The sequence below is a fragment of the Callospermophilus lateralis genome, chromosome 8, assembly GCF_048772815.1.
Source record: "Callospermophilus lateralis isolate mCalLat2 chromosome 8, mCalLat2.hap1, whole genome shotgun sequence".
Classification (NCBI taxonomy): domain Eukaryota; kingdom Metazoa; phylum Chordata; class Mammalia; order Rodentia; family Sciuridae; genus Callospermophilus; species Callospermophilus lateralis.
The window spans coordinates 86,053,220-86,071,797 of NC_135312.1; the positions used below are offsets into that span (position 1 = coordinate 86,053,220).

General features: G+C 40.5%; 1 protein-coding gene across 1 annotated transcript in view; it reads right to left on the reverse strand.

The window, feature by feature from the left end:
- Positions 1-5,908: 5,908 nt before the first annotated feature.
- Hadh (hydroxyacyl-CoA dehydrogenase) overlaps positions 5,909-18,578 on the reverse strand; it is a 48,004-nt gene continuing 35,334 nt past the window's right edge. The window contains exons 6-8 of the mRNA XM_076865155.2: positions 14,058-14,130; positions 8,190-8,306; positions 5,909-6,768 (exon numbers count right to left, since the gene is read on the reverse strand). Of these exons, the coding sequence (XP_076721270.1) occupies positions 6,650-6,768; positions 8,190-8,306; positions 14,058-14,130 (309 nt within the window). The 3' untranslated portion in view covers positions 5,909-6,649. The remainder of the gene's footprint in view (positions 6,769-8,189; positions 8,307-14,057; positions 14,131-18,578) is intronic.

Below are 18,578 nucleotides of genomic sequence, written 5' to 3' on the forward strand. Positions count from 1 at the left end.
CATTCTTGGCATGAATCAACCTAAATAGAAATTTTATGCATAATAATGAAATAATTTAGCTGAAGAATTCAAGTGAAAACCAGCTGTTTAGTTTATTAAAGAAATTATGCTAATGATGTTCATCAATAGTGTTAAAGGTCATAATAAATCAGTACTAAAAAATTAAATGTACTAATACATCTTTACTGACAATGGGCTGTGCTTTAATAACTGCACACTACAAATTATTTTTTTTAAACATTATTTGTCAGACTCTTTTCTGTCTGTATTTGTTGTAACGTACAAGCGTCCTTTTCTCTGAAGGGTAATTTAGACTTAACAAGCTCTTTCTTATAGTAGGAATGAAGGTGGCTCAGTGGGAAAGGCCCAGGTTTGAAGTTCCAGAGCTGGGCTCTGCACACTAACCCCCTTTGGGCATACTTCCTCATGGGCTAAGTGGACACATGCAAAGAAACGAGTGGTAAACAAGACCCATGGCAGATAAGAAATGACAAATAGATGAATTTTCCATTAAATTGTTTATACACACACACACATACACAAACACACACACATATATATATATTTTTTAGAAAACTGTGTGGGGTTTTTTTGGTCCAGGGTCTACTAAAAAATGACATTTTTGTATTGCCTATAACCATAGGACACCTGAGCATGTTTCTTCAGCCCAGGGAAGTAGTTAGTAACCAGGATTAACTAATCTCTTTTATCAAGGAAGAACTTATACAAAGGGTGCAAAATTGGGATATTTTTGAATTATGTACACTGGTGTACATTATTTTTCTTAATGTAGTATCTGGAGATGTTACCAGCTAGATTAATTAAACTTTTTATCTACGTTGTGTGAGAGAAATTGGAAGCAAATGTATTTGCCAGTTGAAATGAGAACACTGCATACACATAGCAGATGTAATCACCTGTACACACACACACACACACACACACACACACACACACACACAAAACTGTCTTGCTAGTCACAATGGAATTAGCAGATTTTCTCCATCATTAACTTATCTCAGAATTTGAGCTCAATGGAACCATTGAATCCTGTCCTGTAGTGATATTTTCTCCAATCAGGAAGATGTACAAAGTAGCTAAAGTAAAACAGAGTCCCACATATTGGCCTGATTGTTGTTGCAGGTCTTAAGTTAGTTTAGCCATCCACTGCTCAACTAGAAAGAGCAACAATGGCTTCCAAATTGAGCCTGCCTCCTGCTCAGCACTGGAACACAATTCTCAGCTCCACAAAGCGAGGGCTGCTTAGTGTAGCCCAGAGGTGCCTGTAGCCCTCCCATCCATGTGCCTCATGCTGGCATTCTCAGGTTCCTGTTAGTTAGGACTGCTTTTCTCTCAGCACCTGATTCTAGAGACCAAACCAGTTTCCAGGGAGTGGCCTGGCTTTCACTTGCTTTCAACCTCTAGGAAGCACACTTGGTCACTGCCGCTCTCTCAAACTTGCTTAGAATAGCTATCTCTGACCTCCCCCTCAGGCCTTTTTCTCTAGGACTTGGTCTCAGGCTGGATATCTTCAGCCCATAGGGATGGGGGGGGGGTAGTTCAAGCATCAACAGGAACTCTGGGGTGCACGGTCCCAAGGGGAGAGATGGGGGCTGCAAAATATATCAATGAGATGTGCCATCCTCTGAAGACTCTGCATTTGGGATTAACTGTGATTTTACTAAAGGGATGTCATAAACTAGTTCTAACACCACAAGCCCCTAGTGTACATACATGCTCAAAACAACAGAAAAAGTCCAGCTGTTAAGTATTAGGCCCTGCCCTAAGGCCTATGATTTTGTAAGAACACCACGGCCAACAATGGCAAAATCTACCATGAGACCAACTGCTGGAAGAGTAGCTTTCTCAGACTAGGGCATGTGTACGAGCTACTTACTTACTAGCTATCTAGACCTCCACATTGGACAATGGCCTTTCCACTTCACCTCTAGTTGGTCCTACAAATCAACATGGTGGAGAGAAAGGTCGCTCTGCACCATCCTCACCTCCCTACAACTTCACTATTAAGGATAAAAAAGAACTCTAAAAGATCACCTTCCTAGAAGCTTAAGCTACTCCCACAGAGCTCCAAAATGAGACACGTCATTCCATCATTCAAAGGTCCTCAAGTAGAAAACTCAGTTGTCAAAAACTTCTTCCCCTAGAACTGGTTTTGGAGACTCCCAGTTTCCAGACTTCTACAACCAATTTTCCTTTTTTACAGTTCTGGGCCTTAGGCATACTAGGCAAGTACTCTACCACTGAGCCCCTGCCCCAGCCCTTATACATGGTATTTCTAAGTGCCAGTTTATAAGGAGACAGTAGGAAGTACCGTTCTCACTCCAGGAGGTTTTCCTCTCTAATACCTGGCAAAATACACTAGCAATGACATCTACAGAAATGAGGCTGTGGTGTCTATCTTGCCGAGGCTTGGAGACCCGTATTCAGACATCACAGGGTCTGCAAGACCTGCATGGCCACTCTAGTGCGAGGGGGCTCTATAATCTTTATAAATTCACTTAGTACCATTTAAAAATACATTGTCATAGGATGAAGTTTTATTTTCTCCTATACTACTACTACTTCTCAATTTACACAACAGGAGACTTGAAAACATCTAACACTCATGTTTTTTTTCTGGAGTCTTAAATCATCTAGTCTATTGCTCATACATAAAACATAACTTACCTGAATGACAACCATCCTTATAGCACACCAGATCATTTCCTTCTTGCTACTCCCTCCAATTAGCCCTGACCAGCACTTCTCTGAAGGCTTGGAAAGACGTTCCCAAGTAAATGTGGGGCACAGGTCTTTTAGCTCAGGTAGCCTAATGGCTTCCCTTCTCAGACTCCCTTCTATAACATTCAGGCCTGTTCCCAATCTTCAGCTCATTCTCTTCAGGTGTAAGACCTAAGTTGTCTGTAACCCTGTAGATTACTGTTGCTTCCTTTGCAGTTGGCCTATCATTGCTAGAAAGTGTTCTCAATAGTTGATATCCATTATCTCATCTGGTCCTCAGAACCCTATAGGATAGATTCTAATATTATGTCCATTTTACCAGACATAGTCAGAAAACAACCTCTTCATTTCTCTCATTATTTTTTTTTTTTTCCCAGTAGATGGGGTAGAGAGAGAAGATGGGAGGGGAGGGGAGGGGGGATAGTAGAGGATAGGAAAGGTAGCAGAATACAACAGTTACTATTATGGCATTATGTAAAAATGTGGATGTGTAACTGATGTGATTCTGCAATCTTTGTAATGTTTTGAATAACCAATAAAAAAATAATAAATAATAAAAAGAAAGAAAGAAAACAACCTCTTTAAGTTATACAGGCAAAAAAAAAAAAGGTGAAGCTAAGAACTAAAACCCAGGTCTGTTTCATTTCAAAACCCACAATATTAGACTGATTAATCCTGCAGCAGCTATAGCTGGTGACTTTAAATAAAACAATGAATTAGTATCAATGACAAGGTTGTATCTTTCAGCAGTTAAAACCATGATTCTGAAACAATGAGATCAAGTAACTTAAAAGATAGAATTTACACAACCCACGGGTTCTTTCAAGGTATAGTTCTGGAAGTACAACAATGAATTTACCATTCAAAGCATTTTGAACTACTTATACATTACTACTTATATAGCATTGACGCCTATTTACAAGAAAATTAGTCCTATAGAATTATAGCCACACCTTATATTTGGTAGATTTAATCAGTTACTTAGGTTGAAATGTTAAGGGGATTAAAATCAAGGTGGGACAAAACAAAAGCTTGTTTCAAATATGTAAACAGTATAATAGCATAGTTAGTACATATTATTTTATAAGGCATGACTAAGATACTGGTTCTATCCAAAGATGAGTGGTTGAATCTAAGGTAAATTTCGGAATTATATATATTTTTACTAATATGTTAGTAAAAAAAAAAAAATTGATACTTAGAAAAATCCAGCATAAAATTACTTTACAACACCAGATCTCTATATCCATATTTCTTAGTACCCATACCCGGTTTCACTTTATCTCACTCAGTTCATGCTGGACTCAATAGGACTATATCTTTCAAATGGTGTCAAAAGAAGTTAACAATTTCTGCTGAGAAACTAATATTAACAGTGAATCTTATGGACAATATGATTTTTATTTTACAAAGACATCTTCATGACTATTCAAACTGTTCCCCAGAGAACTCCATTTTGCTGATAACTATAGTCCAGGTGATACCTACATTCAGAGGCTTACTTTTTTTTTTGTAACAAGTCATTTCATACATTGTATGGTTTTAATTTCAAATGTTCACTTCTACTATAGGAATAAAAATATCGTGAAGAGGAATTAGAGGGGAAAAATTAAACTATGTTTTTGAGCTAAGACCTGGTAGTTACTTTAGAATGTTTTGAAGACTCATGGCTGCTGTCAGGAAGCATGGGTGGGGAGGTGAGGCCCAGGGGCACTGCCTGGACTCGCCCTTCCTCAACAAGTGCAACCAAAATACAGCCCAGGAAAGCACAGGCGCCTGGGGTTCTTGTTCAAGTTTGGTTTTCAACCATACACTGAAGCAAATGGCAACAGCTATATATGGACCATCCTGCCACACAGCTCTTCCTGGGAGGAACCATGCCCACCTGAGAATGTGGAATCCAAGGAGTTGGGAAGGGAGGCCACTCCCCAAGTCCCAGGTTTAAGAGAAGGATATTCAAAATCCCTTCCTGGTTCCTTCTGAACTTGATGCTTGGAAATGAAACTAACAAAATTCAGAGGCCAGTTCTTTCAACTGTTTAGTAGGTTAAAGTGCATTTTAAAATTGAGTCAGAAAGATTACTATAATCCTTTACCTTCCCAATCCAACAGTCACAGTGTTAAGTTCTATCTCATTCCTGGAATTCAGTAGGCAAGAGAGAGCCCTGCTACTTCCAGGATGAAGGCTCAGGTTCTATGTGCACTCTGCTCACAGTGAGAAAGTAAAGCCCCTCCTGGGCCATGGTTCATGTCAAAGATCAAGCGCCAACCTGAGAGTGAGCAGGGCACTGTCAGGCCAGGATCACCTTGAGCAGAGAAAATGGTCATGGCTGCACAGGCATTTCCTTTTGTTAGTTAAGCAATGTTTAGGAAGCTTCTAAGCTTCTAGTGTGGCAGAAACATTATGTATGTACTTTTTCACTTTGCAATGCATTTGAATATTTTTAAAATTAATAATCTTCCTTTTATCAATTATGAAATGAAGAAAAAAATCTCTCAACCATTTGCAACTATGCAAGGGTGCCCATTTGGGAGAAAAGTCCCATCTGCAGTTCAGATTTGAGATTTTCAAATTTACTTTTTAAAAAAAAATTTGTTTTTAGTTGTAGAGGACACAATGCCTTCATTTTATTTATTTTTATGTGGTGCTGAAGATCGAACCCATTGCCTCACACATGCTAGGCAAGCCCTCTACCACTGAGCCACAACTCCAGCCCCAAATTTACTCTTTTGTACTTAATTTTATCATCAAAACCTAGATCTAATCTGTATTCTGCAACAAAATTATCTAGTGACCTTAGGCACATCCCTTAAACTCTCTGCTAATGAGGCCACTGGACCTCAGGGCTTCTGATGTCTTTCCAAGTCCTAAATTCTATCATGGAAGATACTTTCTCAAGCCAATGATTAAAAGAAGCTTAAGTTACATTACTTCACTTTGTTGGCAAAGAAGAAACAGATGTTCCTTAAAAAATCATTCTCTGTGCCCTTATTACTACTTTATTGGTAAGAAATGTGAAAGGGACAGCCTCGGGCAGGCTTTACACAAATGCCTTCTGCCATTCCCTCACCATTGCTGCCACTTTATAAAATAACAATTGGCCAGAGAAGATAAGACACAGCTTTTGACTGGATCGTCAACCTTTACTTTTATAATAACTTAAGCATTTATAATTTTAAATTACATGTTTATTTCCAAATTTTCACAGATTAATAGATTGCATTTTATTAGAAGACAATTTACAGGAGTTTGCAGGACTGATTTCTTATTTTAAAAAAAAAGAGAGAGTAATGATTAGGATTTGATGATTAGGATTTGTAGATATGAATGACCATGAAAAGACGTCTTCCTGGAAACCAAACATACACAGATATTCCCACCAATCCAGCAACAGTGTGAATAAAGAGCTGAATAAAGACATAACATCTTAGGTCACACCCAGATGCAGGATAAGGCTCAAAGCTGCAGGCAGCAAAATATTCTCAGAAAGGGAAGATGCAGGCACCACGGACTGCTGTCCCTCACAGATGCACAGTGTGTGTTGCTGGCTCCTCATAGGAGTGCACAGCAACATGAAGCCAGCAGCTCACTCTGGGAGGAAGGGCCTCTCCTTTCTGAGTGACTCAATCAATGTATTACATAAGAAACATTTGCTCCAAGGCACTGAGGGTGTAAAGTTTTTTAGAAAATACATAGAAATGAACAGACTAAAAAAAGAAGTTAATTATCAATGGAAGAATCTACCATTACTGTGACTAATGAAATAATTACCTCAGATTATAATCGAAATGCACATCGAACAGACTGCACAGTGAGGGACTGCCTGACCAAAGCGCATCCCCATGGCTCTTGGGGCTGGTTAGAGCACACTCACGAAACTTCTTCCTGAAGCCAGAGAAGCTGTGCATCATTTGTATTTGTAATATCCTTCTCCGGTCTTCTTGCCCAGCTTCTTCTCTGCTACCAGCTTATTTAGTGATGTGCTGGGCTGAAATAGTGGGTTCTTCGCATCCATTTCATGCCACCCTATTAAAAAGAGAGACAAAGTGCTCCATATTCCCAAGGCACTTCTGGAAGTACAACTTGGGGAAAAGGGCCTTACTCTGATGTGGGAAAGCTCCTGGGGCATGTTGCCCACTCAGACCACCATGGCAGAGGCATGAGGCACTGAGGCATATGCTGGTGGTGTAGCCACATCAGCCCCAAAACAGGCATGCTGCCACCCACCTGTGCCACTCGAAGCCCAGCCCTGTTATGGCCCTTCTGGGTATCCAATCAATTCCTGGAAATCACTAAGTTCAAAGGTCCAAGAAAACTAATAAAACCTGTTAATTTGCTGGTTGGACTCCTAAGTAGCACAGTTGACTTTTAGAAAACATGTTAAAAATCTGAATTCCTATTACTTGCTACTACTGAATTTTGCTCCTCATAAAATTCAAGTTTCTTGCTTAAATTATAACCCCCCTCCTCCCCAATGCATATAACTTTTGTGAAATATGGAGTAGAGAATTACTTTCAACTTCCATAGTTCATTTTTTAAAAAAAATCTCATTGTTAGACCAATGCTTTATTTATTTATCTATTATTAGTTGTGGATGGACACAATACCTTCTTTTTTAAAAAATTTATTTTTATGTGGTGCTGAGGGTGGAATCCAGTGGCTCACATGTGCTAGGCAAGTGCTCCACAACTGAGCCACAACCCCAGCCTCAACAGTTCAGTTTCAGTAATTATTTTTATCTTCTCTTCAGAGTCACCACATTAAAGTGGATACATTTAAAAAACAGTTGTGTATCTTGGTTGTAATGGAGGTCCCACAAATCAAATTGTGTGATAAAAAGGGACAATGACAGTCACATTTTCTTTCTCCTGCCATCAAATATTGAATCTGATACTAAGGTTTATTCCCCAAAGGTTCACGTGCTATAAGTTTCGTCCTCAGTGCTGGTGCCAAAGTGGTGAAACCTTTAAAAATTGGGCTTAGTGGAAAGTAAGTAGGTCAATGGATGAATTCTGTCTCTTGGGAGCAAGTCTCCTATGAATAGATTACATTTTGAGAGACTGGCCTACTGCAATGCAAAGCCATCCCACCCCATGGTCCCTTCTCACACCACTGATTGCCTTTTCTACTTCTTTCTGAGTTGTGACCCAGCCAGAAGAGCTTTGCCAAACTCAAGCATCTTACTGTTGGGATTTTCCAGAATTATGAGTCAGAATTATGAATCAAATAAACCGCTTTCTTTTTTTTTTTTTTTTTTTTTTTTGTGGTGTTAGTGATCGAACCCAAGGCCTCCTGCATGCTAGATAAACACTGTATCACTGAGCTACATGCCCAGCCTTACCTCTTTTCCTTATGAAGTACCCAGTGTTGTTAGAGCAACACAAAATGGTGATACCCGGTGAAGCAATTCAATTTAACAAAAACAACAAAGGATTCCAATTCCTACCATCCAGAATGAACTTTGTAGTATCCAGTCCAACATAATCAAGAAGCTCAAATGGACCCATAGGGTATCCGGCTCCCAACTTCATTGCAGTGTCAATGTCTTCCTTGGATGCATCTCCTAAGGAAAAAAGGGCAGCAGTGAGTCACCACCACTTTTCCCAAATTCTTCCTATCATGGGGTTTAGTCCCAGAATCAGAATTTCATATTTTACATTTAAAGCATGTCTTGAGTCCATGTGTCTTCTGAACTGGGTAAGATTTCATCTGAGATATTTGCCCAATATGTCATAAGATGTTCAAAGCAACTGTATCATGTGAGGCAAATTCTGGAGCACTGCTGTTTGTTCATGGAGAGGGAAAGCCCTGGGTCTGGAAATGCTGGCTACTTCCTAACTGGGGTTTTCCAACTCTGGAATCATTTCCTGAAATATCAGTTAATGCTAGAGAAGATTTCTTTATTCATGAATGGGTTGCAAACACACATACACAGAGGTTTCTGTTTTCGTATGTATCACATGTATATTTTCTTTTCTAGCTTTCTTTGTTTCACAAGTAACAAGTATTCCCCTGGAACCACATTCCCATGAATACATCAGTTAAGATAACTGTTTTTAAAAGTCCAAATTATCATGATTTAGATCTGGAATATCCCCCATAGGTATGTGTTGAGGATGTGGTACCCAATGCAGCAATGTCCAGAGGTGGGGCTTTGGGGAAGTGACTAGATCACGAGGGTTCTGACCTTATCAATGGATTAATCCATCTGATATATTAATAGTGACCTACGGTGAGGAGTGAAACTGTAGGTAGGTGGGACATGGTTGGAGGAAGTAGGTTACCAGGGGCGTGCTTATTCCTGTATCTTATTCCTGGCTGTCCCATCCTATCCCCCCAACCCTGGCTCTTTCTCTCCCTCTTAGCTGCCATGAGTTGACAGCTTTCCTCTACCACACCCTTGTGCCATTATATCCTGCCTCATCTTAGACCCAGAACAATAGAACTGACCAACTATGGACTTCTAAACCCATGAGCCAAACTAAACCTCTCCTCCTTTAAGTTGTTAAGTATGTTTGGTCACAGCTGCAAAAAGCTTTCACAAACTGCTATGCACATATGAAAATGGGTTGAACAGACCTAGACAATTTTTTTCCTTGAAAACTTCCCTGTAACATGCTGTCCTTTGGACCACAAGAGGACTTTATAGAGAACCAACCACCTGTGTATCCTTTCTCTGAAATCAGAAATTGGAATGAGCTATAATAAGTGGCTATCTAGAATTTTATTTCAAAGCACAAAGAAGTAGTTTAATGATATTCAGAGTTAAATAAAATGTTAAAACAGGATTTCATAATTCAGATTTTTAAGCACAAGGAGCAAGAACTACTAAAAAAGCTATAAAGACATATGTAATTTGGGGAAGGCAGGTACCAGGAATCTAACCTAGGACACTTAACAACTGAGCCACATCCCCAGTCCTTTTTATTCTTTTAAATTTTGAGACAGGGTCTCTCTAAGTTGCTTAGGGCCTCACTATGATGTTGTGGCTGGCCTCAAACTTGCGATCCTTCTGCCTCAGCCTCCCAGGTTGCTTGGATTACAGGCATGCACCACAATGCCCTAAGACTATATTTTTTAAAAGTACAGAAAGTACTAACGTAATGCTGCAGAATTTCAGAGCAATTTAAGGTGAACAAAACACCACTCAAATTATTTTCTATGCATGACATTAGTACTATATTAATTAGGATTCGAGACTTCTGAGAAATCATTGCCACAAAAAAGCAGAAAAGATCAGGTATATTAGCCTTATCAGGCGGCCTTATTGTTCACTCATGTTTGACTTATACCCATTGTGTAGCAGGCACCAAAGACGTACAGTGAGACAATGAAAAACAAGTACTCAAGGTACTTATGACAAAATGGGAAGACTAAAATGTGCAAACCAAAAAGACAACATAACAATTGCTGAAGCTTCATGAAGATTTACATGGCTCTGTGTGGGTAATGATGGGCAGATTTTCTCAGAGGAGGGAAGACAGGAAGATAGAAGAACATGTGAAGTGGCAAAATGAGACGGAATATGGCAGGTTTGAGCCGTGGCTCTATGGCTCAAAAGTGGATCTGACTCAGGATTTCAAGACCCTGCAACTTCTATGGTAGTACTGTTGCCTCTAGATGATGGGTGGTAGCAGGCTTACAGACCCTTATCTCGCCCTTATCTCGGGGTTTAGCAACAGCTGCTCCCTGTGCCCGGGGCATGAAGCTCTTATTCTTTAGGTCTCAGCTCAGGTGTCACCTCGTCAGAGCCTCCCCTACTCCCTGCATCTAAAAGAGAAGCTCCCAGGACTCTGGGCTAGGACTCCCACCATCCTAGACCCTCTGTCTCTACAATTCCTAGTCACAGTCTAACACTTCTCTACTGACTCATTTATATGGGGAGTGCCCACAAACAGCCCAATTGTTCCCACTTAACCTAAAGCCACTGAATCAAATTCATACTCAAAGAAGGAATATGAGCCCTCTAGGCAAGACAGTAATTCCTGATTCAGAGACTCACTTGAGGACTATATTACTTCCAAAAACAAAAAGACAATACCGTGTATTATGAAAAAAAAATTTTTAAATCTAGTTTTACAAAGTCAGCACAACTCTTAAAAGTTCTGTCTTGAGTAATAAAGAGCAAAAAAGGCAAAAAGAAGAGAGAGAAATAAAAGACACACACAGGGACTGGTGGACCAAGTGGGAGTTAAATGTATCATATTGATCAATAATCCATAAAATTCCTTTTTTTAAAAAAAAAATTTTTAATTGTAGATGGACACAATACCTTTATTTTATTTGTTTATTTTTATGTGGTGCTAGGGATCGAAACCAATGCTTCATGCATGCTAGGCAAGTGCTCCACCACTGAGGCACAACCCCGGCCCCAATACTTAAACTTCTTTAGGTTTAAGTACTTCTCTAAGAATCTGGCATTCCTCCCATAGAAAATTTTGCATCAACCTTAGGAGGTTCATGAGACCCCTCCACCTCCCCTCAGGCAAGAGCCCTTAACTCTAGACAACAAAGAAAAGCTTCCCCAGTGTACTCAGAAATCTGCCTGGATGGGGACTGGGACCTGGGCCTGGTCTCAACATTGTTTCCTCTACCAGCAGCTCATCAGCACCACCTGCCAACTATTGTCAGCGTTACCAACAGAGACTCCCAATGTCCACATCAGTAGTTACCTCAATTCCAAATGCCTGACCTGTGCATGTGCTTTGGGGTCATGAAGAAGAGGAGGACCCAGATACTTCCCCAGAAGGGTATGGCAAGAGAAGACAGATATCTGCCATTCCACAGGGAAGGGACTGGCAAGTCACCCATAGGAGGGCCAAAGCAAAAAGAGCTATGAAAGATTATGTTCAGCATGGAGACAGAGGACACTCAGGTGGGGATGGGAGTAAAGTATGTGGCAACCACAGCAGGGGCAGAGAGTGAGAACAGTTTGTACACAGTGGATTACCAGAGAACCAATGTGCATGTCTGGAGCAAGGGGTGACTACAAATAGAACATCCTATAGTGACTGGGGGCCAGGATTATCACATTCCCAGGACCTGTTCCCAGCACAGTCCTCTTGTAAAGAGTTCACTGTGTTGTCCACAGCCAAGCTATAACTAGCAAACCACTATGGGCACCTGAAGGGGACAGCAGTCTGGGCATCAGCCCATCCAATCTATATCCCTCCAACACACAAGAATAGTGCTTGACTGCCCCCACCAGGTCTTCCCTATAGTGGAATGAGCAATAGTGAGTACTGAGCTGGACAATGAGAAGGCCCAACACAGGAGCCATGAGGCACAGTCAGCAAAGGCAAGAGAGGGCAATTGGCTTCCACTAGTCCCATAGGGAGTGGGTGATAAATAACAGGAATTAGTTGTGTCCTGAAAGCTGTCCAAACATCTGGGGGCCTGACTAGACAGTAGCCCACACATCCTTCCAATGATCCTCTACCATTCAAAGGAGCCTTTGCCAATCCCATGGCCCAGGCATATCAATAGTGTGGTACAGAAAAGCTTCCCTCAAATGAGGTGGGAAATGAAGTCACAGAGCATCTACAGAGGCTTTGTTGTGCTACTGAAGTCTGAGACACCCCCGCAGGGTCTGTGAGTAAGATACAGCACACAGCATCTCCACAACTTCCTCAACAGCACAGCACTTTCTTCGCAAGCACTGTGGAGGGGACAGGTCTGAGGAAGACATGAGGAAACAGGAACTTGTTTGGTGCCTGATGAAGCCTCACTGAGGAGGAGGGAGAGCTGGGATGGAAAGGGAGCAGGTACAACAGGAAGAATCAAGCAGATGAGGAAGACAGAAGAGGGGGACACCAGAGACTTTGGGTGTCAACAAGTAACTGTGACAACCCAACTGCAGAGCTGAGAATGGAGGCAGAGTGGTGGGCATGTACCTAAGCCCTATTCTGTGCTGGCTGGAAGGGGAGGGGCAGTAAGGTCACCGAAGGGATGTAGTAAGAGGTCTGGGTATGACATAAGGAGTGCAGATCACAGTGTGGATTACTGGAAAACTGCACCCACCCAGACCTCAGCTCCTTTAGGAGATGCACCAGCTCAAAGGCCTCAAAATACCACGAGATCAGCAATGACAGACTGTCCTGGAGAGCACCAAGAACAAACTAAATCACATCCACCAGGCATCAAACCCTGTCCTCTGTCACACCCCACAGGTAGCCTGTGATGGTAAAGGGCAAAGGCAGTCTGTTCTGAAAGGGACCACTGCTGCTGGGGAAGCAGAACAGAACAGCTTTCATCTTCCCATAAGATACTTGATACAGGAGAATGTATCAAAGGGACAGTGTAGTTCAGTGAGGAAAACACCATGAAGAGGTGGCTCACCCACATGCTACATTCTCAAACATTATATTTTATTAAAAAAAAAAAAACAAAACACAACTGCCTTTCAAGGTAGGCAAAATGCTGCACTTTCTTTGAGGTGTAATTAGGCATATTTGTTGATAGATAAACACAGAAGTGTTGGTTTGATCTTGGAGCAAAAGTGAGGCAATTGCTTCTATAAACCATAGAGAAAAGTTAATATTTAAAGCAGATCTTGAGGAAGCAAATGTGCTTTCATCTCTCGGGAAGAGCTGGTGTAAATGTTTTGTTTCAAAAATGACACTCTTCTGGGAGTGAGCATTTGTGAATGATGTCACTGAAAACAGTTACACTTGCTTTTTATCAAGTTCCATTACAGATTGCTTGCCTTCAAAGCAGATATGATAGTTACCTTTCCAAAAATGGGAGAGAAGGTGGGCAGGAGAATGAACATCAACTATAACCCTGGACCACGTCCCAAGTTTTATGTTTCTTCAACAGGAAAAGTCTTTGTCAAACAAGTATTGAGGGAAAATTTTTAGATCATTCTTGAGGTTGAAAAAAAAAGGATCATGCCATCTTTCAATAAGTATGAACACAGGGCCATTAGAAATCATCTTTATCACATATCAGCTCTGTCACTTATTTCCGATACAAGTTTTTAGATCCTAAAGGAACTTTCAGTATCCCCTAGTCTATTGATTTTCACATTATTATTATTCTTTGTTTGAAGCAGTATACTTTTAACCAAAGGCAAAGATCAAGGATATAAATCTGGGTCAGCCACGCAATTGCTCAGACTGATACTGCAGTGGAGGCCCACAGCCACCTGTTAGAGGCCTCACAGAGAAGCTGGATATAATGACAAACATTCTGAGGCCATGGAGAGGCTAAGATGACACAGCTAGAGAACTGCAGCTCCTTCCTCTACTATGTGGCCCTGCTTTCTATACACTTCATAAGAAATCTAGATCTCAGTCCAGTTCAGAAAGAGTACCTCGTTCATGCATCCTGATCGCTTCTATAAGGTATGGCACCAGGAGACGGTTCACAATAAACCCAGGAGTGTCCTATTTCAGAAAAGAGAAAAAGAAAAATGACTTTTCATTAAACTTCATCTTTTTTGAAGTCACCACTTTTGTGAAGATCATTACTTCTTGCCTTGGATTAAGTTGCCCACGTTTATCAAGCTATATACATTTTCAAATTTGTTTTAAAGTACCTATTTTTATCTCACATGACAATGTAATTTTTTCTTCTTTCCTATCCCATTTCCCTTTCAGCAACCTAGGAAAAATTATCACTCCATCTAGAACAATCCTTCAAGGAGTACTATTTTCCAGGCTCTGGCACATTCTTGGGCTACTCAGTGTCCTTGCACAGTGCAGCACAGTAGAGTCCGGGACAGGTGCAGGGACAAAGGAGTAGGTCCCCTGGTAGGTAGCTGGCCCTTCATGGCACAGCATGCCACCTCTCCAGGGGATGACTCCGGGCACTGAATTTCTTTGCATGAGTACAACACTTAATCATCTCTCCAAAAGGATCAGTATGAGATTTAGATTTTTATTTACTGATCTCTTTGGTGGGCTTATGGAGAAGGTCAGATTGGTAATGTTTTGATGGTGTTTATGTGAAGCTAATTTCCACTAAGTAAACAGTGCTCCCTCTTCTGTCAAAAAGCTCTAATCTGGGCTGGGGTTGTGGCTCAGTGGTAGAGCACTTGCCTAGCACATATGAGGCACTAGGTTTGATTCTCAGCACCATATTAAAAATAAATAAATAAAATAAAGGCATTGTGTCCATCTACAACTAAAAATATTAGGGAGGGAAAAAAAAGTCTGATCTTCCTAAGGCAGACATCCTCCCCCAGACCTACGCCCTGTATTCTGTCTCTAGCATATAATAGGTATTCCGCCATCATATGAACTGAAGATGACCAGAACCTGGCACACTTGCTGAGCTAACCTGGGTGCATGCTGTGTAAACTGCACAGTAAAGTGACAGCGTTTGTACCTCCTAACTTCGACCAAGCAGAAACCAACCCCACCCCCATTACAAGAATGCAGAGAAGACCAAACAAGGTTTATATTATAACCAAGATTATAATAATAACACAAAGGTGATTTTAAAACTGAGGCAAAACATGCTTTTCAACTTAAGATGAGAGCATGAAACACACCAATACAAAGTTACAATCAGAAAGCAGCCTTCAAAAATATTTGCTCCAGGCCAGGCCTGGTGGTACACACCTGTAATCCCAGCAACTTGGGAGGCCAAGGCAGGAGGATCACAAGTTTAAAGCCAGCCTCAACAACAACGAGGTGCTAAAACAACTCAGTGAGACCCTGTCTCTAAATAAAATACAAAATACAGCTGGGGATGTGGCTCAGTGGTCGAATGCCCCTGAGTTCCCTGGTAACCCTCCAAAAAATTGGCTCCAATTATAATAACTAATAACCTTAATAGAAAGAGCTCACAGGACCTGCTTGAGGCTTTTTTAGTCACCTCTTTTTTATACACGTAAGAAGCAGAAAGGATAAAAAATAAACACATAAGCCAGTAATATAGCTGTTTATCATCAAGGGCTATGTATTGTATGTAACTGTATGCGCTGCACTTTCACACAACTGGCAGTAGAAGTTCGTTTGTACCAGCATCACCACAAACATGTGAGTAGTGCTGGCACCAAAACTTCAGGACGGCTACCACACCAGCACACAATAGGAATTTTTCAGGTCCAGCCCAATCTTATGGGACCATAAGATTGTATGATGTCCATCACTGACTGATAGTGTTATGCAGCATATGACAGTATGTACTATGTGCTAAGCTTCATTCTATGTGCTGCCAGGACATGTCTCATCAAGAGCTTGAATGCATGACCCATTGACTCACAGAGAGCCTCAAGATATCACACAGATGTGTTTCCAATTATCTAACAAGCTCAATTTTCAGAAACCAAAGGCTTCCTGTCCCTGAAGCTGCCATGGCTACTCTGAGGGGAGAAAGAAACACCACTCTCCATGAATTAATGATTATATGCTGAGGATAATTACCGGCCTTTTCCTGCATTTTTATCACTATCTTCTGATTTGCCTAAAGTTTAGTTCTTTCTAACACAATTACTACTTTCTTCCACTAACAAAGCAAAAATGGGTAAGAAAGTACAAATATAACATCCAGTTATCAATGTGCTTTTTTTCAAATCCAAGTGATGTAAAACCACAGAACCAATCAAATGAAAAATGGGTGTTCAAAAATGAGACTCCTGGGCTAGGCTGTGGCTCAGTGGAGCACTTGCCCAGCACATGTGCAGCACTAAGTTTGATCCTCAGCCACATAAAAACATAAAAATAAAATAAAGGTATTGGGTCCATCTACAACTAAAAAAAAAGAGAGAGAGAGAGAGAGAGAGAGAGACTCCCAGCCAGGTGTGGTGGCACACACCTGTGGTTCCATCTACACCAAGTTCAAGGCCAGCCCAGGCAACTTAAACTTAGTAAGATTCTGTCTCAAAATAAAATTTAAAAAGGACTTGGGGATCAAATCTTTATCACGTCAGATTAGGCCCCAACTTCCTTAATAAGACTCCTAAAGTGCAAGAAATAAAATAAAAAATCAATAAATGGGATGGATTCAAACCAAAAAGCTTCGCTCAGCAAAAGAAACAATCAATGAGGTGAAGAGAGAGCCTACATTTTGAAAACAAATTTTTGCCACACGCGCATCAGATAGAGCACTAATCTCCAGGATATATAAAGAACTCAAAAAACTTAACACCAAAAACACAAACAACCCAATCAATAAATGGGCTAATGAGGTGAACAGACACTTCTCAGAAAAAGATATACAATCGATCAATAAATATATGAAAAAAATGTTCAACATCTCTAATAATTAGAGAAATGCAAATCAAAACTACTCTTAAGATTTCATCTTTGCCAGTCAGAATGGCAGTTATCAAGAATATAAACAACCATAAGTGTTGGTGAGGATATGGGGGAAAGGCACACACATACCTTGCTGGTGGGACTGTAAATTGGTACAACCAATCTGCAAAGCAGTATGGAGATTCCTTAGAAAACTTGGAATGGAACCACCATTTGACCCAGCTATCCCACTCCTCGGTCTAACTGAGAGAACTTAAAAGCATCATGTTATAGTAATGCAGCCACATCAATGTTTATAGCAGCTAGATTCACAATAGCTAAACTATGGAAGCAACCTAGATGCCCTTCAATAGATGAATGGATAAAGAACTGTGGTACATATACACAGTGGAATATTATTCACATTAAAAGAGAACAAAATTATGGCATTTGCAGGTAAATGGATGGAGCTAAAGAATATCATGCTAAGCGAAGTAAACCAATCCCCCAAAACCGAAGGCTGAATGCTCTCTGATAAGTGGATGCTGATCCATAGGGGAGGCATGGGGAAAATGGGGCAACTTTGTACAAAGGAGAGTGGAAAAGGGGCCCGGGGACAGGAAAGATGGAATGAGATGGACATTATTACCCTAGATACATGCATGACTGCACATATGGTGCAACTTAACATGGTGTACAAACAGAAAAATGAAAAGTTGTGCTACAATTGTTTACGATGAATCAAAATGCATTCTGCGGTTGTGTATACCTAATTAGAATACATTAATTTTTAAAATTAAAAAAAAAAAGTAGCTGAATACAAGAAAAAAAAGTGGGGGCTGGGGATATAACTCAGTGATACAGCACTTGCCTAGTATATGTAAAACCCTGGTTTTAATTCCAATACTGCAAAACAACAATAAAAACTACTGAGACTTCCTAATAACAGACTGGTGGACTAGGGGGACCAGCATATACAAGTCTTTGGCTTAATGAGGCCTACAGCAACATATGTCTTGTTCAGATGATTCATGGATGATATGACTTTTTGTGGGTTAATACAATACTATAAGTTCAAAATGTAAGACTATTTTAGAAAAGTATGCCAAGAAAGAACCATAAAGATACAAAAAATCATGACAAAGGTCACAACTTATTTATAAAACTTTGAATGGTGTGGCATTTTGTATCTTTTTTAAAAAATCTGCAAAGTCATGCAAAAGTATAGTCCCTAAGTTTGGGGAGAATGAAGGTAATCGGAAAACTAAATGGGGAACTAAAGTCAAATGCGCAACCTGAAGGTAATCAAAATGACAGACACCAATAACTGGGATCATTTTACAAATAATAACTGGGTATCTTAGGAAAAGGGGTTTAAACTGAAGGTCAAGCCTGCTTTCCCTTCAACATGCTTCTCACTGGAAAACATAATGCTACATTCTATAGAGAAGCACTTCCTTAATGCTACAGGTTAATCAGGTTGGTCTCTTCCTGTGTCATTGTTTCCCTAACTATCTGTAGTGTTCTTTTCAAAAGTTCTTTTCATAGGTTTCTGTTACAGATGTATGTGTCCAGCAAGCTGTAACTGACATAAAATGTTCCTGAGTCTCAAGGGCCAACAGCAAGTAAAGCTAGTGGGCCACAAAAAC